Source organism: Callospermophilus lateralis, chromosome 7, assembly GCF_048772815.1.
Source record: "Callospermophilus lateralis isolate mCalLat2 chromosome 7, mCalLat2.hap1, whole genome shotgun sequence".
NCBI classification, from domain to species: domain Eukaryota; kingdom Metazoa; phylum Chordata; class Mammalia; order Rodentia; family Sciuridae; genus Callospermophilus; species Callospermophilus lateralis.
In genome coordinates this window covers 91,804,767-91,831,603 of record NC_135311.1, presented here as the reverse complement: position 1 = coordinate 91,831,603, position 26,837 = coordinate 91,804,767, and the positions used below count along the sequence as shown (strand labels likewise).

General features: G+C 39.5%; 1 protein-coding gene across 1 annotated transcript in view; it reads left to right on the top strand.

Moving 5' to 3' along the window:
* The window catches only part of Dnajc6 (DnaJ heat shock protein family (Hsp40) member C6), a 95,912-nt gene that overhangs the window by 46,936 nt on the left and 22,139 nt on the right, over positions 1–26,837 (top strand). Inside the window, exons 2-12 of the mRNA XM_076862324.2 lie at positions 3,204–3,354; positions 4,372–4,421; positions 4,528–4,676; positions 13,608–13,730; positions 16,950–17,083; positions 18,096–18,290; positions 19,331–19,448; positions 20,810–20,889; positions 22,139–22,332; positions 22,425–22,505; positions 24,963–25,397. Coding sequence (XP_076718439.1) covers positions 3,204–3,354; positions 4,372–4,421; positions 4,528–4,676; positions 13,608–13,730; positions 16,950–17,083; positions 18,096–18,290; positions 19,331–19,448; positions 20,810–20,889; positions 22,139–22,332; positions 22,425–22,505; positions 24,963–25,397 — 1,710 coding nt within the window. The remainder of the gene's footprint in view (positions 1–3,203; positions 3,355–4,371; positions 4,422–4,527; positions 4,677–13,607; positions 13,731–16,949; positions 17,084–18,095; positions 18,291–19,330; positions 19,449–20,809; positions 20,890–22,138; positions 22,333–22,424; positions 22,506–24,962; positions 25,398–26,837) is intronic.

Here is a 26,837-nt window from a genome sequence, read left to right as displayed (position 1 = left end):
AATATCAAGATATCATGGAACATGAATCTGCTTGAGGCCTGAGAGGTAGAGACCTGGACCTTTCTTTTTGGATGTCACTCTGATGCTTGCTCAGCTCTGTCCCCACACCCCATCTCTCTTAGATCTGTAGATCCTGCGGGAGCTTTTGGTAAACCTATCCAGTGTTCTTCCTGATGGCAACCATTTTAGCCAAGGTGTCAAGCTTAGCATTCCTAAGGATGCAAGAGTTTTGTACGATTTGGGAAGAGGTTGGAAAATTTTTGTAAAGAACGACATAGTAAATACTTCAGACTTTATGGACCACAAGGCTTGTGTCTCAACTACTCAGCTCTGCCCTGGCAGCACCAAAGCAGCCATCATTGATATATAAACACCTAAGGGGAGCTGTGTTGTTCATTCATTCGGTTTTGTGGATCTGGTGATGGAACCCAGGCCCTCAGACAGGCCAGGCAAGTGCTCCACCACTGATCACTCCCCCAGCCCTGCATTCTAATGAAGTCTCCCTTTAGGTGTTGAAAGTCAATCTTCATGAAATCATCACATTATGAAACATTGTTCTTCCTTCAACTCTTTCAGTCATTTAAAGATGTAAAAGCCTTGTTATTTCAAAGGTAGTACAAAAACAGACAAGGAACTGGATTTGGCTGTCAGGCTTGTTAACCCTTGATCTGCTGTTGGCATTGTTTTCTTCTAAATGTCACTTTCTGACTGCATCGTTTCCCTCATTGTCATCTCGGGCTTTGAAACTCCTTGGCTCCTTCTCTGGACCAGCTGAAGCTAACTTATCCTTGCAGAATCTGTGCTTTCAGCACTCAGTAGCTCCTTGGGGTGGGGGGGGGAGCTTAAAGGAACCAGTAGGGCAAAGAAAATGACACCCCCCTTCTCTCTTTTCGTGTGTTGGTTGGTGTGACATATTTTGGGCATATGAGGGTTACAGATGGGTTCTGGCAGGTTATTCTGGTTTCTTCGGCTTCCCAAGATTCTAATGAGCAGAGCGTGTAGCCTGAGTGATGCTGAGAGTCTCATTTTTAGATAATCAAGGACATTTATGTCTTTTAATAGGTTGTGGCCTTAAAGTTATGTCCCAGCATAAAACTGAGAGAGAGATTTGTAGGCAACTTCATGTCATCTCTTAGAACAACCATGTGTCAGAAGGATGTTCAGGCTGAAGTGGGAATTTGGGGTGGAAATGGGGGAATTATAATTTTTTTTTTATTGCTGCCCTATCCTCACTGTGTTTAAAATGAGAATGGTAGTTTTTTGCATGGGGATGTGTTTAAAGAAAACTAATGTGCCCTATTTCATAGGGAACCTTCTCATACTAATCTGTGGAGCTGTAGTTTGGACCAGTTCCTGGCATTTTATCAAGGGCGAAGAAGCAGAGGCTCAGGCCTCCTGGTAATGAGATTGGGTTAGTCTGACAGATGCAGTGATTTATGAGGGCGCTTGTTGTGGGGACATCTGCTGCGGAAAGGAGCCAGAGGAAAGGAAGAGAGCAAGGAATAGGAGAGGGGCACTTGTGTATCAGGCAGATAGGGACCATCCTGATGGCAGCTGTTAGGATCACGAGCTGATGTGTAGCTGTAGAACAGTGGGAAACGGTTGATTAGCATACACTTCAAAATTGCACAGAGCTGGGTTTGAATTGTGGGCTCTTTTACTTGTTAGCTGAGATCTTAGATGAGCTATATCCTTTCTTTGAGCCTTCATTTCTTCATCTGTTAAGTTCACTATGTGAACTGCACCATCATAAAGGGCTGGTCAGAGGGGCTGGGGTTGTGGCTCAGCAGTAGAGTGCTCGCCTAGCATATGTGAGGTGCTGGGTTCATACCACATAAAAATAAATAAATAAAAGTAAAGGTATTGTGTCCAACTACAACTAAAAATATTAAAAATAAAAAAAAAATAAAGGGCTGAGCAGAACTCATGTTGTATAGGAAAGCTCAGTAAGCAGTGGACATTGGTGATGTTGGTCCCTGTAGCCATTCATTTGTTTATTCAAATTTCTGATAGAGATTCATCTTCAAAAAGATGCCTAATGAAAATTTAGGTTTTAAAGGCTCTTTTGATTGAAGAACATGACAGTCAACATGTGCTTAGAGGTATATATATGAACATCTAAATGGCATCTAGGAATTGAAAAAGTACCTGAAGTATGATTTAAAAAACAGCTGCCTGGCCAATAAATAAAATAAAAGATAGCTCTTCCTTAATAATCAGGGAAATCATAAAATACAGCAGTTCTCCCTTATCTGCTTATTGGCTACATTCCAAGACCCCGCTGTTGATGCCTGAAACCGTAGATAGTACTGACCCCTGTAGTGGCCAGGGATGCTGCTAAACACCCTATGGGCAGGAACGCCCCCCCTCCTTTCCCCAACACACAAAGAAGTATTTGGCCTCAAATATCAAGGGGGTGAGGTTGAGAAGTCTTGAACTAGAACTTACCATAAGGAGTCAGAAAGTACAATTTTATGAAGCTGCAATCAAACACAACCTGAAAGATTTTGCAGATAACACCCATGACCACTGTATATCCTTAGCCTAAAGCTCTTATCAAGACCTTTTGTAAGGTATTTTTCATGATGCATGGGGGAGGGACCACCTTGGGCCTTCTAATAGTCGCCCCACTAAAGGGCAGCAGAGGCTCCTGGACTCTCTTAAGCTGTCTCTGCTGTTCCTCAGCAGCCTCTTTGAGCAGCACTGCCCAAAAGTCACATAATGTAGGCCACAGAGGTAATTAAAATATTTTAGTATCCACGTTAAAAGACTAAAAAGAAATAGGTGGAATGAATTGAAGTAATATGATTTAATTCAATATGTCTAAAATACTATCATTTTACATGTAACAAATGTAAATATTTTATTTATTTTTTTAGCACCAAGTTTTTGAAATTTGATGTCTATTTTATACCTACAGCACTTCTCAGGGCCAGTTGTAATTCAGGTGCTCAGTTGCCACATGTGACTAGTGGCTACAGTATTAGGCAGTACATCTCCCGAGGTTTCTGTGCCTGGGATCCAGTGAGGGACATTCTTCTGAGACCAGCAACATTACTGTAAGTCAGTTGAGAGTGGATGTAACTTCTAGGAATCTCTGATCTAGACTCCCAAAGATGGTGTGTGAACGTTTAGGAATGAAGAGGGACCGGTTTTCAGCAAAATCTGTGCCATCACCGCCTTCTTTTGTTTTTCCTCGGCAGGTGCCTCGTCTCCAGACATGGAGCCCAGCTATGGGGGAGGTCTTTTTGACATGGTGAAAGGAGGAGCAGGGAGGCTGTTCAGTAACCTCAAGGACAACTTGAAAGACACCCTCAAAGACACATCTTCTAGAGTTATACAATCGGTGGCCAGGTATGTGCATTCTTCCTGGTTAAGTTAGCAGAACCCATGCTCATCTGGTTGCCCGCCAACTGCTTATTTGGTTCAAAGATTGTCTATTTTGTCATATAATTGCAAGGGAACTGATAGCTGAGGAATGTCACTGAAGCCATGAAGTTACAAGCACAGGCTGGGAGGACTCAGCTCACTAGTGCATTAGGGTACAATGATTGTCGTTCCTGGCTTTAGAATCAGACATCCTGGGTTCTAAAGCACTATCTGTGCTTGTTAGCCATGTGACCTAAGGCAATTTAATTAATTCTCTGAGCTTTACTTTTATACTCTGATAGGATTTGTGTTGTTGGGTGGATTGGGGATTAAATGAGAAAATAAAGCATATGCAGTCCAAATAAATAATACATGTGGATTGTAATCCAAACGGAACTTTTATATCCTTTAGGATAATGGCAGAAGTTTTCTACTCTTGCACTATATAAAAATTACAAAAATTATATGAATTATGTTTTATTTTCAGGTTATTAGAAAATTATAGGTTTACTCCAAGTTACAGTATTTAGTTTTGAATCAGAAATTCAAATGCCAAGTTCAATATATATTAATCAGCATGTTTATTGGTTCAAAAGTAAAATTTACCCTACCAATTCCCAACCAGGACCTTGATAGGCAGAAAAAAAAGTATCATTTGTGCTTTCTCAATCACTTCTTCCCCTACCCCTTCGCTGCTCATATTTAGAGGAAAAATTTCAGCAGAGAGGCTGAAACAATCAGTATAAATAAATAAGCAGAGATTGTTCAAGAAGCAGCATCCATGGGGCATTGGAATGTACTAGTTGGAGTGGTGTATTTGTACCCTGAGGGTGTGGACTGTTTTTTTTCTCAGCTATGCTTTCTTGTTAGTGAAGGGCTCCAGGGGAGTCAAGATATGCCTGCTGGACAGAAGTGTCCCAGTTCATGATGTCCAAGTGATAGAGAGAAATCTTGGCATATTTAGATCATTTTAATTTGTACCCTTTCCTGTCTCACTTTCAGCTACACAAAGGGAGATTTAGACTTCACTTATGTTACCTCCAGAATTATTGGTAAGTTTTTCATGTTTTTAATTGCCCTTTGGTTCAGCCATCAAATGCTGCTCATTATGATAGCAGGCCTGTGTAACCTGTTTTATTTCTGTGTGACTTCTCCTAGTGATGTCCTTTCCCCTGGACAATGTTGACATAGGATTCAGGAATCAGGTTGATGACATTCGGAGCTTTTTGGATTCCAGACATCTTGATCACTACACAGTCTACAATCTGTCACCCAAATCTTACCGAACTGCCAAGTTTCACAGCAGGGTAAGGAATTTTAGCCCTACGATTGCTTGCTGAGACATCATAGGCTGTTTTTTCTCTTAAGAGATGTCCTCAAAGCCTTTACCTTTAACCGTATGAAAAAACTAAAAACTTCTGTCCATGAAATATTTATTAGCTGTTATAAGATGTTCTGAAGATTTTCTTTGAGGAAATTTTTAGGAAAGTATCTCTATTAATGGAATTCTGTCTAAATTGGGGTATCAATCATTTGGTGCTTGGTTGGTTCTTAGAACATTCCCAAAGTTCAATTTAGAGATTGAACTGTTGCATTGGGAAGTTGGCTACCCTTACATTCCAACACTAATTAGGTCTTTGACCTTCCTACTTGGGCATCAAGATGAGGCAGTGTCAGGGCTGGGGATGTAGCTCAGTGGTAGAATGCTTGCCTAGCATGCTCAAAGCCCTGGGTTGGATTCTAGCATACACACACACACACACACACACACACACACACACACACAAACAATGAGGCAATGTGGCCAGATTAGTATAGCACACCAGTAATAATGAAAATACACATCTGACATTCAGTAAAGATGCCACTTTCATAGGAGAAGGATAGCATAAAAATAGTCCACACTATAGGTTTGGTAATACTATTACTAATATTAATAAAAGTGAGAGTGGTAGCCAATATTTATAGAGCACTTACACTGCATTGGGAGCTTCACATGCAATGTCACGTGTAATTCATCAGTCTTTTGAGATAATGGAGAAACTCAGGTACAGAGAGAAGGTAACTTGCCCAAGATCACACATCCAGTAGGTGACCTAAAACCTGAATTCTTAACCATTACCCCAGGCTGTCAGGGAAAAACTGAGTTATTCTTTTAAAGTAGCTTTTCCAGTGGGGTTAGAGAAATATTCCTTCTTTCAGGCTGTTTAAAGAACTCTGAGAGCTGGCTTAGGTTTGAATCTGATGTCAAGCCTGGTATTTCTGGCCAGTGAATTCCAGATTTACTCATAAAATAAGGCTTTTTCTTTTTCAAGAATTTCTTCAAGTACTTTTAGGAAGCCTTTAGATATGATTGGTACTACAACTTCATCTGGGCCTGTTTTTTCTGGGTACCAGGCATTGAACTCAGGGGCACTCGACCACTGAATTACATCCCCAGGCCTATTTTGTATTTTATTTAGAGACAGGGTCTCACTGAGTTGCTTAGTGCCTCACTTTTGCTGAGGCTGGCTTTGAACTCACGATCCTTCTGCCTTGGCCTCCTGAGCTGCTGGGATTATAGGCATGTGCCACCATGCCCAGCTCATCTGGGTCTTTTAATGAATTAGAAAGGGCTTTCTACAAGTGTAACTTGGTTTCAGGTGTGCAAAATCATAGATGGCCATCAATGTTGTATACTAAGGATCTCAGTGTGGATGCTGGAGCCCACTTTACTCCAAATTCCAATTGCCATTAATAATCTCTGGACCTCAGTTTGCACATCTGTAGAGACAAGAAAGCTATCCCGTATGCTGAGACCTCTTCCTGTACTAATATTTAATAATATACAGAGAGTTTTGTTAAAATGTTTTTTTTTCAGTGTGTCCTTAGAATTGTCTTAACATTTAGTGTGCATCAGAATATCTTGAAAGCCTTGTTAAATACATATTTCTGATTCAGTAGGACAGGGGTGGGGTATGAATTCTCATTTCTGACAACTTCTGGGTGCTGCTCTACCTATTGTGGTGGAGACTACTCTTTGACACACTCTGATAAAATCATTCTGCAGTGGTTAGATCTAAGTTGCCATTTTATAATGCAGTTTTTAAGTGCAGCTCTTGTAAATTCACTGTAATAAACTATCATTCTGACTTTATTCCATCTTTTATGTAATTCAGAGCAAATTCATTAACATCTAACCAAAATGTAGGTAAACATTCTGTTTCTAACTTGATGTAAATTAAATCTTTTTAATTGTGTGGTTTTTTTTGGAGTCATCATTTTCATAACTGAAGGCCAGTGGAATATTCTGCACAATATTTCATGGAATTTTATTTGATTTTGAAAGATTTGTGATAGTTTGGAACATTTTCCCTCAAAAAGTAAATAAAGATATAATGTCACTATAGAAGGAATTGTACATTGTGAAGATGTTGAATAGTATTTATAAAAAGCAGTCTTCATAAACAGATGATTTTTTGGAATAGTTAAGATTTTGTGACTGCATTTAACAATTTAATAAAGGAATCAGGAATCATGCTTTAAGCATCTGCCCTAGGCTGCTCTCTCTTATCCTAGGAGAGCAGAGAGAATGTTTATTTTGTTTGATATCTAGAACAATGCCTGGCATAGCTAATAAATGTTTCTTAAAAGAACAAATATGTCAAGAAATATTAACTAGTGTAGATATAAAAGAAATATTTGGCTCTTATCTTCAAGGCTCTTAAGCCTACTTGGAGAGAGAACCCAGGTCATATTCAAGACAGATGCAAATAATATTTGTAAAACCTGCTGAGGGAGTCCAAAGACAGAAGTGACAGCTGGACCTGAAAACGTGAGTAAGGTTGATAGAGGTGAAAGGAACAGGGTCAGTTCTTGTCTATGCAAATGGTAGAATATGTCTTAGGAAGCTTTTTATGATCTGGCTTCTGCCTGTCTCTGTGGCTTCAGGTTTTACTGTTCTTCATTGCCCCCAAAGTTCATGCTCCAACCAGGGATGCTTAAATGTACACACACAGACACACACACAGACACACACATACCCCCCCACACAGACACACACACACACAGACACACACACACACACACACACACACACACACACACACACACTGTATCTGCATGAGCTATACCTTCTCCCTAAAATACCATCCATGTCACACACCTCTACTCTCTTCTTTGTTAGCCTGACTTTGCTAAAGGGAGTATTTCTTCATGTCACAGGGTTTTCCAGTTCTTTCTTGTAAAGCACATCGTGGACTCTTCCCAAGTAGTCCCAGAACTTGGCAGATTGGAACTGGACCCTCTGACCTTCCTCCCTCAGTCCTCAATTGTGTCTCAGGAAGATAGTCCTGAAGCCTTAGTATTTTCACCTTAGCTATGTTTTTGATTTGATCCGTCTCTTTCTAAATTCATAGTCCTTATTCTCCCCAGCATTAAGACTATGAATTGATTTACATCCCATTTTTGCATTACATAGAAAAGTTTTCTTGGTTCTCCTCCTCCAGTCTGTGAGGATTAGAGCCATTTCTTCCTGCTTGTCATTTAGTAGAGTGCTAGATCTGCAATTAAACTTTATTTTAATAAACATAGATGGCAGAGGTTTCTATAAATAACCAGTGCTGGAAAAGATCTAATGTAGGGGTAGGGCTGGTTTTATTTGCAGACTCATGGAGTCTAACTCTGTCTGCATCATGTATTTCTACATCATTATATATCTCAGTCCATTTACACTTTGATTATGGGATTGTTTGTATATTTGGGGATATAGGTGATGGTGACAAAGTCGGCTACTTCCAGGAAGATTTTACTTTCCTGAGTGCTGAGGGTTGTCATTCTGTATTTTAACTAACAAGTATTCTTTGAAGTCACACGAATCGATGGGAATTTTATGAAATAATCACAAAGCAGTTTGTTTGCTTGTATTTATATTTGAAACAGCATACAGCCAGATTGCAATAGAACTGTCTGACTTTAGCAGAGGATTCAACTCAAAACAATAAAAAAGCAGATGATCCCCCATTGAATGTGAGGTGCTAGAATACCTACTCAGGACCGAAGAGAAGGTATTGAAAGTCAGTTTTTTTACTCTTCATGGTCAGTGTCCACCTTGAGGACTTAAAAATTCTGAGGCTGACAGTAAAGTCCTGGAGACCAATGAGATGCATCATCTAAATCAAACATTCTTAACCAGAGTTAAAAGGACGTTCAGTTCCATTGTGTGTTTAGAACCCCTGGGCTGTAGAACTTAAACCTCTGCTTCCAACTTTTACAGACATCGTTGTTGTAAAATACATATAACATAAAGATATGATTTTAACCCTTTTGAGTATACAATTACATTACATTTATGGTGTTGTATAATCATCATCACTATCTTTAAAATCATCCCCAACATAAATAAACATTGTACTCACACCTCTCCCCCACCCATGTTCCCATGTTCCACTCTGGCTTCTGCCCAAATTGATAGCTAAACTTCAGAACAATAAGAACTACTGCTTACACATTTCTAGGTGTTGCTATTGGTAATTAGTGAAAAATTCTTGGTAATAAATGAGAAGTCTAACGTGGCCCTAAAGTTCTTATGTTCTGAATAATGCCATTCCAGTGCCACCTGGACCCTCCTTCTCCCTCTGCCCACCCGGGAAGGACAGTTTGAGAAGGAGCGCTGTTAGTAGCTCAGAAACCAGTAGCCCAGTTGGATCTTTTCAATTCTTCCTTCCTTTTGACTTTTTTTTCCCTAAACCACCAAACTTTGCACTTGATTTTGGGAAAATGTATTAACTTGGACTTCATAAAGGGCTCATGATTGGAAGTCGGTGTCTCTTTCCCCTTTTCTTTTCAGAGCCCACTGAGGAGGTCCTCATAGCTCCTAATGGTTTGTGCTTTGGCTTGAGGTTGGGCAGGGGGTGACTGGAGAATTGTGACCTTACAACTCAGACCTCCTCTTTCCCTCTGCCTCCATGCATTAGTGTCAGGACAGAAAATAATGGTGTAGAAAACAGTATCTAGCTTGGGAACTGGTGAACCAAGGAGCCCATGTTCTAATTATGCAGCTTTATATGAATTGAGCCTCTTGACCTTAAAAAAACACAGCCGTCACTTGAACCTGTTACCGCCCTTCAAATGCAAGATGGAATTCTTACTAATCATCAGATAGGAAAGTATAGCGGAGAGTACACAAATTTCAATAACTTTTTATTGAGATGAAATCATATAATAGACACAAATTTCAAACTTTAAAATTTACCCTAGGTTCACATTTCAGCTGTTCCTCTTCCTGAAAAGTCATTTCACCTCTCCTGGGACTGTTTTCTCTTGTGTCTCTTGTGTAAGATGAATATGGCAATATGAGTAACTATCTCACAAATGCTCTTCAATTTTTTTTCTGTAGGTTTATTGTAAGAAATATATTTGATTAGCAGTGACTGGCTTAGGCTTAGCTTTTAGGAAGTAGTAACTATGATTAATATCACTAGTAAATAATAAAATGCTATAATAAGCAATTGATTGAAATACCCATTTTTCACAAATGATTTGAGGTTCATAAAACGCTGCACATGGTTTTTCAGTCTGACTCTCTGCTGCACCTTCTGCTCCTGTGCTTAGTGAGCAGAAGGCTCCTGCCCAGGCTGTCTCATGCTGAGAGCAATGGAGAGAGGAAAATGGAATGGCACTCAGCCCCAGTGAGGTTTGGCCCCTTCCCACAGGGTGGTATTGAGGCAGCCTGGTAATCAACATGGTATTCCTAATGCCCAGCAACTCCAGGAGGTGTTCAGGGAGGCAGGAAACAGCACCAGGGGGTCACATAGCTGGTTATTCTGCCTATCACATAGATAATGAACCCCAGAGAGCTGCAAAAGGAGCTTGCAGTGACTTAATTCCTTTAAAAAATTCTTTTTTGTTTCATGTATGTCTTCATGTTTGTCCTCCTGTAGACAGAGCACTTGTTTTTAAAAAATTCTAATTATATGTTTGCCTAACAATATATAATCATATACCAAGTAAATATATAATTATGGAGTTCTTTAAATTAATATTATTTACTTGATTGATTTAATGATTCTGGAGCTATTAGCCTATTGTGCTAAAAACAATTTAGCCCATTTTTAGCTGAGACTCATTCCAGATATTGAAATTTGGTGTGTGACCTTTAAAAATGTTTGCTAGGACAACAAATTTCCTCTACTTTTAGGAAATCAGCAAATCTACTTTTAGGGAAGCAAAACACACTTGATTTACCTGTTCCTTCCTCAAGATGTTGTCCAGGTAGACAAATCTTATTACAAGAAGAGAGTGAGTGTCAGATGGGGTTCATTCCTTTATTCTTTTGTTCGTTCCCTCACTCAGCAAGTAACTGCTGAGCACCAGCCACCACAGCAACAGCACACGGTTGGTGAACTCTGAGGTTACAAAGATGAAGAAGCTGTGGTCTCTTTTCTCGTGGAACTCAGTTGCTAGACAGGGAGACAAGTATGAACAGTCAGTTCAGTGCAGCTTGACAGTAAGTTAGCTTATTGTCTCTGTGAGTGTCTTATAGCACTCTGTGTGTTCCGGTTGTGCTGCTGAATTCTCATAATCCTTTAATGCTCACTTGCACTTCACACACAGGGCATTGAAGCTTGGAGAAATTAATGCAGGTACTATGTGATGAATACAGGCAAAAATCTAGCCTGTGGTCTTAATCATGATGCTCTACTGATAAAGGCTGTCAGAGACAAATGTATACAAGGACAGAGGCACAAAGATGACCTCCAGTTTTTTAATTCAATGTCATTTCTATGCCTTGAGTATAGAAGGCATAGTTTTTTAATTCAATGTCATTTCTATGCCTTGAGTATAGAAGGCATAGTTTTTTAATTCAATGTCATTTCTATGCCTTGAGTATAGAAGGCATAGTTTTTTAATTCAATGTCATTTCTATGCCTTGAGTATCAAATGGGGAATACATTTAGGGGGTAAAGAATGGGCCTGAATCATATTGGCTGAGTTTAAATGAATAAGCCCAATACTGGGTCACCCTGGATTGTTTTGTAGCTATGTCAAGCATTTCAAATACTTTGTTTAATAAACCATATTTGTCATTCCAAGAAGTGTATAAAAATAGATAATCTGAACTGTTCCCTGCCACCATGCACAATTATTTTGTAGAAAAAAAACTTACAAATTAACTGAAAAGAATGGGCTTTCTTGGCAGTTTCAGACAGGGAAACTCCACGTGTTCATTTCCGAGGCAATACTGCAGAGGCCAAAATAATTTCTCATTTATATTTTGATCAGTTGTTCTCTGGTTAACAAAAAAGGACCAACCAAAGAGACTCCTCCTGCTTCCCTTTCCCACTGTCAAGTATGAGGAAGGTGACACTTGGGTTTTCTGAGACCACTGGTGTCAGTATTGCAGAGTACCTTCTAGTGAAACCACTCATATAGAACCTGTTCTTTCTCCAGAATTCTGTCTCATTAAATGGCACTTGCTTCTATCCTGTCTGGACATTCAAGCCAGAAACAAGAGTATCATCCTTGGCTTTTCCTGCCTGTCCTTTTAGGTACAGGTATTCCACTTTCTTTCTGGCTCCTGGGCCCCTCAGGTATGTTTGCACCCACTGTCACTAGGCTGGCCTAAGCCACCATTAATCCCTTACTTCATCTCCTCATCAGCCTCCTGATTGGCATCACTGACTTTAGTCTCTTGTCTTCCACCTCCAGTTTTCATGCTAATGCATGAGAAATCTTTGGGAAATACTGATCTGAGAGTCACTTTCCTTCTTAAGTGTTCTCCCACCTTCTTAAGAAGGCCTTGTATGATCTGGTCCTTTGGTCTTCACTCTTGCCATACAGAGCTTCATTCATTTTTTTAAACACAGCCAACTCTTCCTGACCTCAAAATTTTGCATTGGCAGTTACTTGATAAAACAATATTTGCTAGCATTTATTGATCGTTTTTTTGTGTGATCCTAAGTTAAGGCCTGGAAATACATTTTCGTGTAATACCCACAGCCTTGTTAGGTACATAGGTAGGTACCATGCACCAGCACCATCTTTCATGAAGAAAGATAGATTTAAAGAGGTTGTGAAGTTTGCCCAAGTCAAAGGTTCTCCTTATTGTTTATTAGTTAAATTAGTGATATCTAAACCATTTAAGCTCATACCCAATATTTAACCAGTAGCCCATTGTGGTACAAGGATTAACATTCAGAGAACCTGAGCTGCAAGTGCTGGTGCGGATCAGCATTGTGACCTTGGACAAAACAAATTCTGAGTCTGTTTTCTTATCTACCAAATAGCATCATAATGTTCGTCTTATCTGTTTGTTGTACAAATCAAACCAAGCAGTATTCCTGATGCTTCATAACATGCTAAATGGATATATATATTAAGAAAATGAAGATACAAAAGATTTCTCCTTTGGAGTTGTAGATCCCTTCATTCAAAAAGAAAAATAAGACCCATGCATAGCCTCCCCTGGCTCATGTTACTGCACTTACCATGTTTTAACGAAAGCCAAGGTAAAATTAAGGAACAGTGTGGGACTTACAACCTAAGCCTACAGTGAAGCATTTGGTAGGCAGGTAAAAGCTTTAATACTTAATAGAAGTTAAATTCTATTTTACCTCAGAGAATAGAAAAAAAAACAAAATATGTAGCATAAATAGTCTTGTTTAGCGGTGGGGTTGTGGCTCAGAGGTGGAGCACTTGCCTAGCATGTGTGAGGCATGGGGTTTGATTCTCAGTACTACATATAAATAAATAAAATAAAGTTCCATCAACAACTAAAAAAAAATAATTAAAAAGTCTTATTTAATTTAAAATGCATTTCACAATGTATTTTCATGCCTCTACAAGAAATAGCATTCTTTAATTTAAAGATTACTACATTAAAGCTGGGCTCAGGGGCACATGCCTGTAATTCCAGCAGCTTGGGAGGCTGAGACAGGAGGATCGTGAGTTTAAAGCCAGCCTCAGCAATGGTGAGGAGCTAAGCAACCCAGCGAGACCCTATCTGTAAATAAAACACAAAATAGGGCTGGGAATGTGGCTCAGTGGTCGAGTGCCCCTGAGTTCAATCCCTGATAAATCCTGCTCCCCCACCAAAAAAAAAAGATACTGCATTAAAGATGTTTTTTTTTCTTTCTTTCTTTTTTTTCTGTGTTTAGGCCCTGTTCCCAACTTTTCCTGGCTATAGTACAAGGAGATGTGGTCTTACTTTCAGAAGAAGTTCAATGTGACACCTTCTTCCTTTTGCTGTGTTTCCTTAGGTCTCAGAATGCAGTTGGCCCATTAGGCAGGCTCCCAGTCTTCACAACCTCTTTGCTGTGTGTCGGAATATGTATAATTGGCTGCTACAGAATCCCAAAAACGTCTGTGTTGTCCACTGCTTGGTGAGTACCCATAGTTGGTATCTGTGATTTGGTTTGGTCAGATATGGATGGTCCTATCCAGAATGATGGATAGGTAACATTTGAGTTCTGTAGCTTTATTGAGCCTCTACTTAGAAGCTAGGCAGTGCGAGGGATGGAAAAATGAGGAATAATGTATTATTTTGTTTTAAAATTTAAATACTACTGGGAGAGGCAGATACATATACACAACCCACATAATGTGGGGACTCTGAAATGTGCCAAGTATTCTAAAAGAGGTAAAAATAAAAGCTGTGGGTTCATAGGTAGTAATGCACTGAGTTTTCTGTGAATAGAGTTGACACAAACATATTGTCATATTTATTTTTTTCTTACAATTTGTGTTTGAATAAAAATAAGAGTGAAGCTCCCTCTGTCCTTGTAAATAGTTTAAATAGACTATGTTTTAGAGCAGTTTCCATTAGGACTGATGATTTTTCTGGGCATTGACTTTGTAAAGTGCCTTTTTCTAACCCTTTCTCTCAGGCCTTTTACTTGTCCTGGAAAACTCAACTTGTGATAAAATCTTTCTGATTCTTCTAAGCATTTTCACAGCGCAGATCCTCCCACTGGGTATCTCAGTATTTTCTGTGGCATCTATCACACTGCATCATACTAAGCTGTTCTCCTGTCTGTTTTCCCACTAGACTGTTAGCATCTCACAGAAAAGAACTGTGTCTTTGTTACCCTTGTACCCCAGACAAGCAAGATTTGAATAAGCAATTGAAAACAGGAAAAAAATGAATGCACCAACGGAGTCTGAGCATAGTACTGGAAATAATTTACTGCTTCTAAAAATTTCAGAGTGTGTGTGTGTGTATGTATATATATATATATATTTTTTTTTTTTGCTATGATATTACTGAATGATTTCCCCTCGCCTTCTTGAGAAGGGGTTGACAATAATAATTAAGACAGAACTGATAGATATTGAGGTAGTAAGAAAACCTCACAGTACTCAAAATAAATCTACTTTCAGGGCTTAAATTACATGACAGATTGCTAAAAGTACTCAGAGAAGCAGTTCTGGATCCCCAGTGTCCTATGAAGAAACAGGAAGAGGAGGTGCCAGGCAAGCCACAGGAAAGGATTTCTCTCAAAAGATGAAGGAGGCTGATACTGAAAAGTTATAAGCTGGTGATCCCTGATGGCCCTTCAGGGAAAAATTCTAATGAATCTTTTCTCAGATAATTTTTAAACTCTTATTAAAAAAAAAAAGGAGTCCACATGGGTTTATTATAAATATAAATATCAAACCAACTAGATATTTTGCAGCTAGGCTAATAGACTAGTTTATTGAATTTCTGCATGAGATTTTCTAGTTTCTTGCAGTCAAGATGGAGAAATTTGACCTAGGTTGATATATATTTAGTTGGGTGGGGGCTGAATATTTGCTTCCTAAGGTAGGTGAACGATAGATCAGTATCTTCATGGAGAAGATTTCATTAGGTTGATGGTTATTTATCTATTTCTTTAGTCATATTGGGCTTTAATCCAGGGACACTTTACCACTGAGTTACATCTCCAGCCCATTTAAAAAATTTTTATTTTGAGACAAGGTATTGCTAAGTTGCTGAGGCTGGTCTTAAACTTGTGATCCTCCTGCCTCAGCCTCCTGAGTGGCTCAGATTATAGGCATCTGCCATCATGCCCAGCATACTTTGCTTTCTAAATTAACAAAATGATGAAATGTGGAAATCAGGCTTATCCATTTTCTTAGAATTGGGAGGGTCACATAATAGACCTGGATTTAAAAAGTTCTGGTAGTTTACTTGTTTAACAGAAGCTATCAATGTGAAATTAAATATAGGATAAATGAACAGCCCTAAATTCTGGTTCTGAAAGATTAAGCATGTTTGTCTATTAGCTTAACAGGTGATCTGAGAAAGAAGTAGGGCTTTCGGTGGATATGAAGATCAATAGGAGCTTCTATTGTGGTTTAGCCTTCGTTTATTCTAGTTATGTTCATGAGAGCACAGTATCCAGACTAAGAAAGGTGATATCTTGCACTTCCCTTTGGGCAGCACATTTTAGGTGATGTTTTAAAACTTTGGTCTGTTCAGAAAAGCATACTAAATGAAGAGGTCTCTGAGTGAAATTTCAAAGGACAAAGAATCCAAGGGATTGGTTTTGTTTTCACCTGGAAAATAGAACTTTTGTTGGAGAGCACCGCAGGCAGTGAAGGGCAGTCACAAGGAGAGAGGAGTAGACTTGTTTTTTTTTTTTTTTTTTCTCATGGAAGGAAGAATGAAGGAACACATTCAGTATAAGGATGCGCTTTGTAAGACGGAGTGAGCTGTAGCCGTTCACTTAAGAGTCTTCTGGAAGAGGCTGTGTCTGGAGTGTTGCTGAATGTTGTTTTAGTCATCTCAGGCTGTTAAAACAAAAACACTCTAGACTGGTTGATTTCAGTAGTAGAAATTTATTTCTCATGGTCTGGAGGCTGGAAGTCCAAGATCAGGGTCTCTGCAGATTCAGTGTCTTCTCAGGGCTGGTTTGTCTTTTCTTTTGTATCCTCATATGCTGAGAGCAGATGAAAAGGAGTGGGGGAGGAGAGAGGGAGGGAGGAGGGAAGACTGAAGGAGAGAGGTGCCCTGTTCTTAGGACGCTAATCTCATTCATGAGGGCTCCACCTCAAATGCCTACTTCCTTATACCGTTGCATTGGAAGTTAGCATTTCAACATGAATTTTGGGAAGACACAAATATTCAGTTCATAGAAGATCTATTCCTATGTTGAATGACGTCGTATCAATTGATATTTTAAATTTTATATTAATTTTGGAGCACATTTTGGGTTAAATACTTATGCAACACATCAAGTGGCATCTGCCTAATCTGTGAGCTCTTTACTTCTTGTCCTAAATCAAGAGCCCTCATCTGTGAGTTATGATGCCACAAGTCTAATGCAACTTTAAAGTCCAAAGCTACTTTAAAGATCACATTATTTTTCTTTAAATTTAAGTGAGTCAAATTATTTTGCTGGGCTTCTTGGGTTAGTATAGAGTGAGTTTTATCCTAAGAAAAAGTCTTTCCTGCTGCTTTGTGATTTTGATAGCTGGGACAAATTTTCGTTTTCCAGTGAACAGTTTTGAAGTGAAACACTGTTAGGAGGATTTCTCCCCTCCTTCTGTTAATTGCAAGTGCAGCCTTTCTCAGATTTGATCATGTTCTTGATGACTTTATGCATCATCTTTGATAGGATGGACGGGCGGCATCGTCAATTCTGGTTGGTGCTATGTTCATTTTCTGTAATCTCTACTCTACTCCTGGCCCTGCTATTCGATTGCTGTATGCGAAGCGACCAGGAATTGGACTGTCACCATCCCACAGGAGGTACAGTAAGCGAGGTGCAGGATCTGAGCAAGTGTGGTCCAGTTGCTACTGTGTACAGTTTGGAATCTGCCCTGTAGGTAGTTTCCTAACTTTCTTCTTATTTATCTGACATTATTCTGAACTATGGAAACTATTGAATTAAGATATTGGGTTTTTATGCACGTTCATGAGTCCCATATGAGTTTGTGATTTTAAAATTAAAAAGAAACTTTAAAGAATGTTTATCTCTTCCTTCATTTTACAGGTGAAAGAACTGACTCAGATAGGTTGTAATTTGCCCCAGGTCTAAAAAATTCACATAGCCAGGATCTCAAACTCTAAGACCAGTCCCTTTCTGATGCATCATTTAGGTCTTTATTGAAATACCAGCAGTAGCTAGTTATATTTATCAGATGATCATCACAATTAACAAGAGGAAATGCCAAAATGTACAGAGAATGAGATGTTTTAAAATTCACTTTTTATTATGAGAGGAACAAGGAAGTGGATTATAACAGATAATCTGAACAGTGGCTTAAAAAAGGAAACCCTCTTTAGATAATAACTATTTATTTTCTTCTGTTTAGTCATAATTTCTTCCCCTTATTTACATTGTATCTTCTTACTTTTTTGGATTATAAAAGTACTTCTGATAATAAAAATTTAACATCCAAAAATTGGTCTTCAGCTGATAAATTTAATCTGCTAAATGAAATAAGAATAGATGAACAAATATTAAGCTACTCTAAATCTCCCATAAGCTTTTGGATTTAATAAATACCCTGTTATCAGCTCTTTGGGGAAGTACAGCAAGGTCAGTGGATAAAATATTATCTACATTCTCTTTTGCTAATTAATGTTGGATAAAATAACAGCATTTAAATTTTTAAATTATTATTATTATTAAATTATTTTAAATTAATTTTTTAAAATTTTTATTGCAATTTAAAGATTTGCAAGGACAAACTTCATAACAAAAATTACCTGCTTCTCCTGATGTGACAGGCTCCCTAACGGCAATCTTCTGTTTCAGGTACCTGGGCTATATGTGTGACTTACTAGCAGACAAGCCCTATCGCCCTCACTTCAAGCCTCTCACGATCAAGTCCATCACTGTCAGTCCCATACCCTTTTTCAACAAACAGAGAAACGGATGTCGCCCTTACTGTGATGTACTGATTGGAGAAACCAAAATATATACAACCTGCACAGATTTTGAACGAATGAAGTGAGTCTTACGATTTTTTTCCTTTACTTCTTCTTATGTACTGCTCAATTGCTGTGTAAATTGTATTGTGCTCTTCCTGCAGGTCTATATCACTGTGGAATGGCTGATTTAAAAAAAAAAAAATTCAATGTCAATAGTGATCATAGACAAGCATAACTAAATCAAGGGAGGCATGGCTCCTTTTCACATCCAGCTGTGCCATAGGCTAAGGGACTAGCATGAGCATTGAGATAGTGGGGTGGGGAGGGCGGGGGTTGTGGCTCAGTGGTAGAGCACTGCCTAGCATGTGTGAAGTGCTGGGTTCAATTCTCAACACCACATATGAATAAAAAAATAAAATAAAATAAAGGTCCATTAACATCTTTTTTTTTAAAAAAAAGTGTGCATGTTGTAGAGGGACAGAGTACCTGGACATTTAAGAGGGAGATGGCCTTGATGGGATTTGGTGAATCAGGGATGAATGAAGTCTCTAAGTGAGCAACTATGTAAATGATGACATAATTAGAGAAGTTATAGAATCTATAATGAAAAGCAGATACCAGTGGGAGGTTGTTGAGAATGGGGTGGAGAAAAAGAAATAAGTGGTAACAAAAGAGCAAATAGTTGGGAATAGAAGGAATTTGGGGATTAGTATTCAAGGCTCTCATAGACTGTGGCATTCCTATTTCTATACGTAGCTTGGTTAAAGTTTTTGTTCCTTTAATCTCTGCTTTTACTACTAGCATAAGGTTAGGAAAAGGCAAACACACAAGGGATGATACATTTGAGAAAAATAAGCCATCAGCAAAATAGAGATGGTCAGTTGTACTTTCTGGAAGTCCTGGTGAGATTGAGAGTGCATCAGACCAATGTCCTCCCATTGCAGAACCAGTTTTCCCTCAGTTGGCATGGGCTGCATTTCTGCTCAAGATAAGAAATGGTTCCTAGGTCCAGATCTGGGCAGATGGGTCTCGTGGCCAGGCCACAGAGCACTATGCCTATGTCTGTGTAATTGTACCAGACTGGATAGCTTTTAATGTCTGTTTTGATTCTATTTAAAGAGAATACCGAGTTCAAGATGGAAAAATCTTCATTCCCCTGAACATCACTGTGCAAGGAGATGTGGTTGTCTCCATGTATCACTTGAGGTCAACCATTGGAAGCCGGCTGCAAGCTAAGGTAAGCTTTCTGGAAGAATCATGGCATTAGCTCATCTGAGTTTTTAATAGTAATATTTTTTAATCTTCTCCCCAATCACTTTGAGGTTGAGTGAGTTGTGGTTTAAGAATGAGGAAGAGCCTTTAAAGGTTGCTTATGTCCATCTTCCTCATTTTACACGGGAAGATACTGAGACTTGTAGAGGTATGACTTGCTAAAGTTCTTGGTATGATTACTGTGGCAGGAGGTGGCAGTCCTGGAACTTTTAGTAAACTGTATTCTTTAGAAACTGTGCCTTTCAACTAAGGACAAAAGAGATTTCAACTAAGGATGTGGAAATAAATAACTGTATTTTTTCCCCAAATTTTTTACTGAGATAAAGTTCACATTACATAAAAGCCACCCTTTTAAAGTATATAATACAGTAATACAGTGAGTTTTAGTACATTCAAAAGGATGTGCAACCATCAGAACTATGTAATTCCAAAGCATTTTTTATCACCCCTAAAAGAAACCCTGTGCCCATTAGCAGTCACTACCCATTTCCTCTTCCTTATCTCCTGACAATCATGAACCCACTTTCTGTCCCTGGGGGTTTGCTTAGTTTGGAGATTTCATATAAATGAAATCATACAATACATGGTGTCTTGTAGCTGGCTTTTTTTCACTTAGCATATATTTTTGAGGTTTATCCATGTAACAGCATGTATCAGTACTTCATTCCTTTGTATAGCCAAGTAATATTCCATTGTATGACTATGCCACATTCTATTCTTTCCATCAATTGGTAGATATTTGGGTTATTGCCTCTCTTTGGCTTTAAGAATGATGTTGCAAGTAATCATATTTTAATTAAACAAATTTTGCTAAGTTTATGCTCTGTTCCAGCTATTGCCTGGGTGTCTAGAATTGTAAAGAATATGACTGTGTTCCTGCCGTTAAGAAACTCAGCCCAGCAGGAAAAATTTACACATGTTTAAAATATCCATAATACCATATGGAGGGGAGATGAGGTGCTGCAATAGAAACAGTTTGTTTTAGCCAGTGGTAGCCCCTATAGGCTCCAGAAAGGATATGCCTTTCAAGGTGGGCCAAAAAGGATGAGTTCATTGGGTTGGAGCAGGGCATCCTGGGAAGAAAGAATACGACGAGTGAAAGCATGGCAATGTGCCAGAAGATGGGATGGGGAAACAGTAGATGAGGAAACAGCTTTCCAAGGCAGAGTTCGTGAAAGGGAGAAGTGGGAGATGTTTAATATTCATAGTAAACAAAGATTCAGATGTAGAAAGAGTTGAAGGTTCATGGTGCCCCAAAATATAACATCTTGATCACATCCCCCTTTCACTGATAAATTGTAATATTTTTTTCTTGGATATTTTTAGGTGACCAATACACAGATATTCCAGCTTCAGTTTCATTCTGGATTCATACCTCTGGACACAACAGTATTAAAGTTCACCAAGTAAGTACTGCTTGAACTGAAAGCCTGTTTGCACTGGGTAGCTGGGCAGTGTTGAGCTTCTTTAGTGCCATGGTGCATTCCCCCTGAGTCCTGTGCTGCTAGATCATTCAGTGTAGCTCCGCCACACAGAGAGGCTGGGTATATCTGAAAACTTTCCATTGAATATGACCTGTCTTAAGAAGTGAGAATAGATCCAAGACTTCAAATAGAAAGGTCTAAAATTGCCATGTGAAGGAATATACTAGTCAGTTTCCCACCAATGTGACAAATACCCGAGAACAACAATTTAAAGGAGGAAATAATTATTTGGGCTCACAGTTTCAGAGGTTTCAGTTCATGGTTGGCTGGCTCCAAGGAAGAAGAATCATGGAGGAAGGGTGTTTCAGAGGAAAGCTGTTTACTTCAAGGCATCAGGGAAGCAGAGAGAGAGTGAGAAGAGGGTAGGGCAGGCCAGGGACAGGATATAGTCCCCAATGGTAAACACCCAAGAACTCAGTCTTTTCAACTCATATAGTCCATTTACCTCATGATTCCATTAATGAGGTTAGAGCTTTTATGATCTAATCATTTCCTAAATCCCCACCTCTGAACATTACTGCACTGAGGAACAAGCTTTCAACACTTGAGCTTTTGGAGGACATTCCAGAACCAAACTATACAGGGAGCAAGAGTGGACAAAGAAGGAACAAAGTATTACTACTTTGATCCTTTGCATCTGTGTATTTCCATATGTTTCTTTCAGGAATGGCAGTTAAATCAGTGGTATGGAATGATCAGTGATCCATCAGAATAGATAACAGGCTAGAACACTAAAGCAGGGTTCTGGAGGAGCCCTCTGTTCCAGATATTGGCCCTTAGTTGCAATATCATAGGGTGGTTTGATAACTTGGAGGTAGCCAAATTTGTGATAGGGCCAGGATAGGGACAGTTATTCAAGGGTCAGAATGGCAGCCATAGCCTTTTTCACTCTTTTAATACCTGACTTGGCCATGCCAGCGCAGCCTGGCTGGATGTATCGGTTCTGCTTTCCAGAGTGCTCTTATATTTGCAATCTCCATATTCTTTGAATAGGATGTTATTCTCTTTTCTTGAGATGAGGAAACTGAGACACAGAAAAGTAAAGTACTATGTCTAGCTAATGATCGAGTCTTCTCTAGAAATGAAAGTCTACCTATGGTGGTTGCTCTGCTGAGCCTTATGCTGGTTTCATTGTTTTTCATTGGCCTTATTCTTTTAAATCCCTTTGTAGGCCTGAGTTAGATGCATGTGATGTACCAGAAAAATACCCTCAGCTATTTCAGGTGACGCTGGATGTAGAACTACAGCCCCAGGACAAAGCGGTAGACTTAACCCCACCATGGGAGCATTACTGCACAAAAGACGTCAACCCCAGTATCCTCTTCTCTTCTCACCAGGAGCATCAAGATACTCTGGCCTTAGGAGGTATTTATTTTTCAGGCCAAAAGTTTGTGTTATTTAGCACATTGCCGTGTTCCCCGTGTTTCACTGGTGCTACGTGGCCTTTTGTCTTGCAGGACAGGCTCCAGCAGATCTCCCTCCAGACAACCCCAGGAATTTGGGGCAAAGTGGCTTCTTTGCCTCTCTCTGTTGGCAAGGTACTTTCAAGCATTTCTCAAACTTTACATGGTTAGATGATTGTGGTTCTTCTGTAGAGACACTTAGCTTTTGAAGCAGTCTAAATTAAAGTAGCAATTAGAAGTCATTCAGGCTCCTTTCCCCTTATTCCATACCCTTCCCCCTCATTCCTTTCTCAAATTGGACCACTTCCCTATTTTCAACTTCATGGATGCACTCAGACTGATGCAGAAGGCCATTTTCAGCTGACTTCTATCTCCTCAGTGCTGTGTTCTTGGCCGTGTCTTTCTTGGTTTGATGGATAAGTGTGATATTTTTCTAAGATCCCCCTTTAGGCTACTGACAATATAAATAAATTAGCAAAGAATTCTGTTTCCTGCCTTCAATTAAATATTCTAAAAATATGTAGTCGAGCATTTCTTCCAAAGTGCCCTGAGCACTAGCTGGGCAGAACTGAGCTTACGTTGGCACAGGTAAGGCAAACACCTGGCCTCTGTCACTTGTTTTAACAATCATCAGCAGAAATCGGGGCTCCATTACTGTATTCTTTTTTTCCCTAACCTGGAGATGTTATCAGATCCTTCTCAACATAGCATTTCAGACTGCTGCCATTAGTAGCCTTGGCATCCTAATCTATGTAGATCAGCTATCCTCACTTTAGAGTTTGCTGAGATTCAATGCAAGCTTTGGTGTAGAATTGAATAGTTGGGACTTTATGTAGGAAAGGGTGACAGATGGCTTTGGGGATGACCTAGTTAAAACTCTTAGTTGACTTTCCTCTGATGTGTGAATGTGAGTTCCTATTCCTTTAGCTTCTAGATGTTTTCAGTGTTTGTTGAAAGAATTCATTTGAATTGAAAGACTGACTTTCAGAATTTTCTTTTGAGAAATGGAACCCAAAATTTCTCAAACTTAGATAAACACAGTCAATAAACCCAGTCAATAAACCCAGCAGATGGATTTTGCAACACTTTCTTGGTATTTTTTTACCTTGTATCTTACTCACAGTAAGGACTTTAATAAATAAAATTTCACTCTTACCTTTCCATTGCCAATTTTGTAAACTATTTGTAAATTATAAATAACTTCTGTAGTCTCTGAAAGAGATTTTAGCACAGACGCACAGTCTCTTTATCCGAACCTCTCAGAGCCAGATGTGTTTAGGAATGCAGAAAGGTGATACAGTATATAAGCTATATATTTCTTAACATCTCCAGTGGTATCTCAGACAACAACTTGTAATCAAGCATGCTAATATTTCTTCAGTGAAACCTGTAAGGAAAACCCTGAGTGAGACCAATGAAGTCTAAATAATATCACATCCATCAGGTTTTTCTGCCAGCTGAGTTTGCACCAAACTTAGGAAAGCCTTTCTCTTTTCATAGTTTTTTTTTTTTTTTTTTCATTTCAGAATTGGGTATTAGGGGTGTGGCCCTCAACCTGATTCAGAATGTGAGTCCATCTGACGTTATATAACAATGCTCTGTGGGAAGCTCATCTCAAGGAAGGCCGGGAAAGTCATTCACTGTCTCTCTAGTCCTTTCCCAGAAGAGACCTTTGTGCTGAGCCCATTTTATGCTGAAAGTATCTTCTTTCAGCTTGGTATAAGGACCATCTGAAGCAGAGCCATTCTGTGAACTCAGCAGGTGTGTGAGTTCCTTCTGCATCAGTCCTTGGGAGAACGGCCTTGCTTTTGTCTGCAGGACACACAGAGAAGTAAAAGTCAGTGAATGGTGTTCACAAAGGACTAAGAGTTACTGTTCTATTTTTTTCCCCAAAAAAATCACCTAGCATAGTGCCTGGAAATTAATAATCGTAATGATAATAAAAATTTGACTTGGACGTGGTGCTGTATGCCTGTAATCCCAACTACTCAGGAGGCTGAGGCAGGAGGATTGAAAGTTTGAAGCCAACCTAGGCAATTTAGTGAGACCCTATCTCAAAATAAAATTATAACTTTTCTGAGAGGTTTGGATTAGAGAGTGTGTAGCTGGGTGTGTAGCTCAGTAATAGAAGAATGTTCTTTGGTTCAGAATAAAAATTATCATCATCATCATCATCATCATCAACATTTAGGTACTCCTTGCTGTTGATCTGAGCACTTTATAATATTATCTCACATAATTTTCATAGTAGCCTGTGAGTGAGGTACTATTTATTACCCTGTTTTGCTGAGGAGGAAACGGAGAAGTAAGGTAACTTACCCAGTGTCACAGAGCCAGTGAGAAGTGGAGCTGGGGTTCAATCCCAGGATGCCTGGCTCCCAAGTTCCTGCTCCAAATCCTAATGCTGCCCTGCCTCTCAGATGCTCAGCCATGATAGATGAATATAATATGAAAAGTGTTCCACTGGATGGATCCCAAAGCACTATTTGCTCAAGGCTGAATCCTTCTCCCTGGAATAATGTACAAATAATGTAACAAACCCCAACAGCACCGTGGTTGGTAACTAACTCTTTGGCTACTGATCTTCCTTAGATCAGAAATCAGAGAAATCATTTTGCGAGGAGGACCATGCTGCCCTAGTGAATCAGGAGAGCGAGCAATCCGACGATGAACTTCTGACCCTTTCCAGTCCTCATGGCAATGCCAATGGTGACAGACATCATGGCACCAAGAAGCCCAGCAAAAAGCAGCAGGAGCCAGCCGCTCCACCACCCCCTGAGGAGGTGGACCTTCTGGGCCTAGAAGGTTCTGATGTGAGTAAGAACTTCTCTCCACCGGCAGCGCCTCCCTCCAATTCTGAACTACTGAGTGACCTGTTTGGGGGTGGAGGTGCAGCTGCTCCTGCCCAGGCTGGACAATCAGGGGTGGAAGATGTGTTTCACCCTAGTGGACCTGCATCCACCCAGTCGACACCACGCCGTTCCGCAGCCTCGGCCTCCGCATCGCCAACCCGACGACTGGGAGAAGGTAATTTTTTTCCATTGCTCTGTAGTTCTGAGATTTGAATGATAACTTTTGGGCCAGAAAGGCAGAATTGTCTTAATAAGCTGGGCCTTTTCAATCCCCTGAAAGTCCCTTAGAAGTCTATATTTAGGTCTTCATTTAATTGGAGAACACAAGAGAAAAATGGAGATATTATTCATTTGGTATTTTTCTTTTGTCAGGATTTCAGGCCTGAGAAGCTTTAGGACTTTTTTTTGGAGATGTAGCTGAATGAATTATTATTAAAAGTAACAGGGCTAGTTGTGGCTCAGTGGTAGAGCACTTGCCTAGAATGTGTGGGGCCCTGGGTTCGATTCTCAGAACCACATATAAATAAATGAATAAAATAAAGGTCCATTAACATCTAAAAAAAAATTTTAAAAAACAAAAAAAGTAACAGCTAATGCTGGGTGCCTATAATCCCAGTGGCTTGGGAGGCTGAGGCAGGAGGATTACCAGTTAAAAAACAGTCTTAGCAACAGCGAGACACTTAGCAACTCAGTGAGACCCTGTCTCTAGATAAAATACAAAAAAGGGCTGGAAATGTGGCTCAGTGGTTGAGTGCCCCTGAGTTCAATCCCCAGCCCCCCCCCAATAAAACCTAAAAAAAAACACCCCAGCTAATATTTGTGACATATTTACCATTTGCCAGATGTGGAATATAACACTAAACGTGATTCAGTTATTAGCACCTCTCTATTGGGTTTTTGTTATCATTATCCCCATTTTATAGTTGAATTAGTAGCATACATAGCTGATACTCAATGGGGTCAGGGTCCAAAACTTGGCCATTGCACTCCAGAGCTTTCCTTCAGATTTCCTGCAGTGCCTTCCTATAATTGTAGTTTTCTGCATATACTTTGTCTATGCAGAGAAGTTTTTGGTTATCTCAGAATTTACTTAGGGAACTAAATTAGCTCTTATCTGTGATGTTCAGCATTTTACTTTTCATTATAGAGAATGCCTCTGACCTAAGGTGATATTAAAAGTGCCAAGTCATGGTGAGATTTTAGCATATTCCAGAGGATGGCTTCAAACCCAGATGTAGAGGGATTAGCCCAATGAACTCTTATAATTACACTAAAAGGTTCGGAGTTCTCATTTTATAGAAAAGATAAGGTTTTGTGCATATTAAATGAGATAAGGGATCTATTTCATGTGACAGAGTGTCTGAAACTGTCAGTACCTTGCTGCCAACAGAGGCTTGTCTGCGGCCCAGCAGATGTCAGGAGAGCATTGTGTGAAAGAAGTGATGGCTGTAATCTTATCAAGCTATGTGTCCTTCCTGCACCGTGGAAGTGGGGTTGGTTGGTTAAGTGGTTTGATTCTCCTCTGTTCTCAGAATGGGTTAATCCCCTTCTAGGAAGTAGCCATTAGCTCAGTGTTTAAAGATTAAGAAGTGACATCTCAGGAAGACTGAAGGGG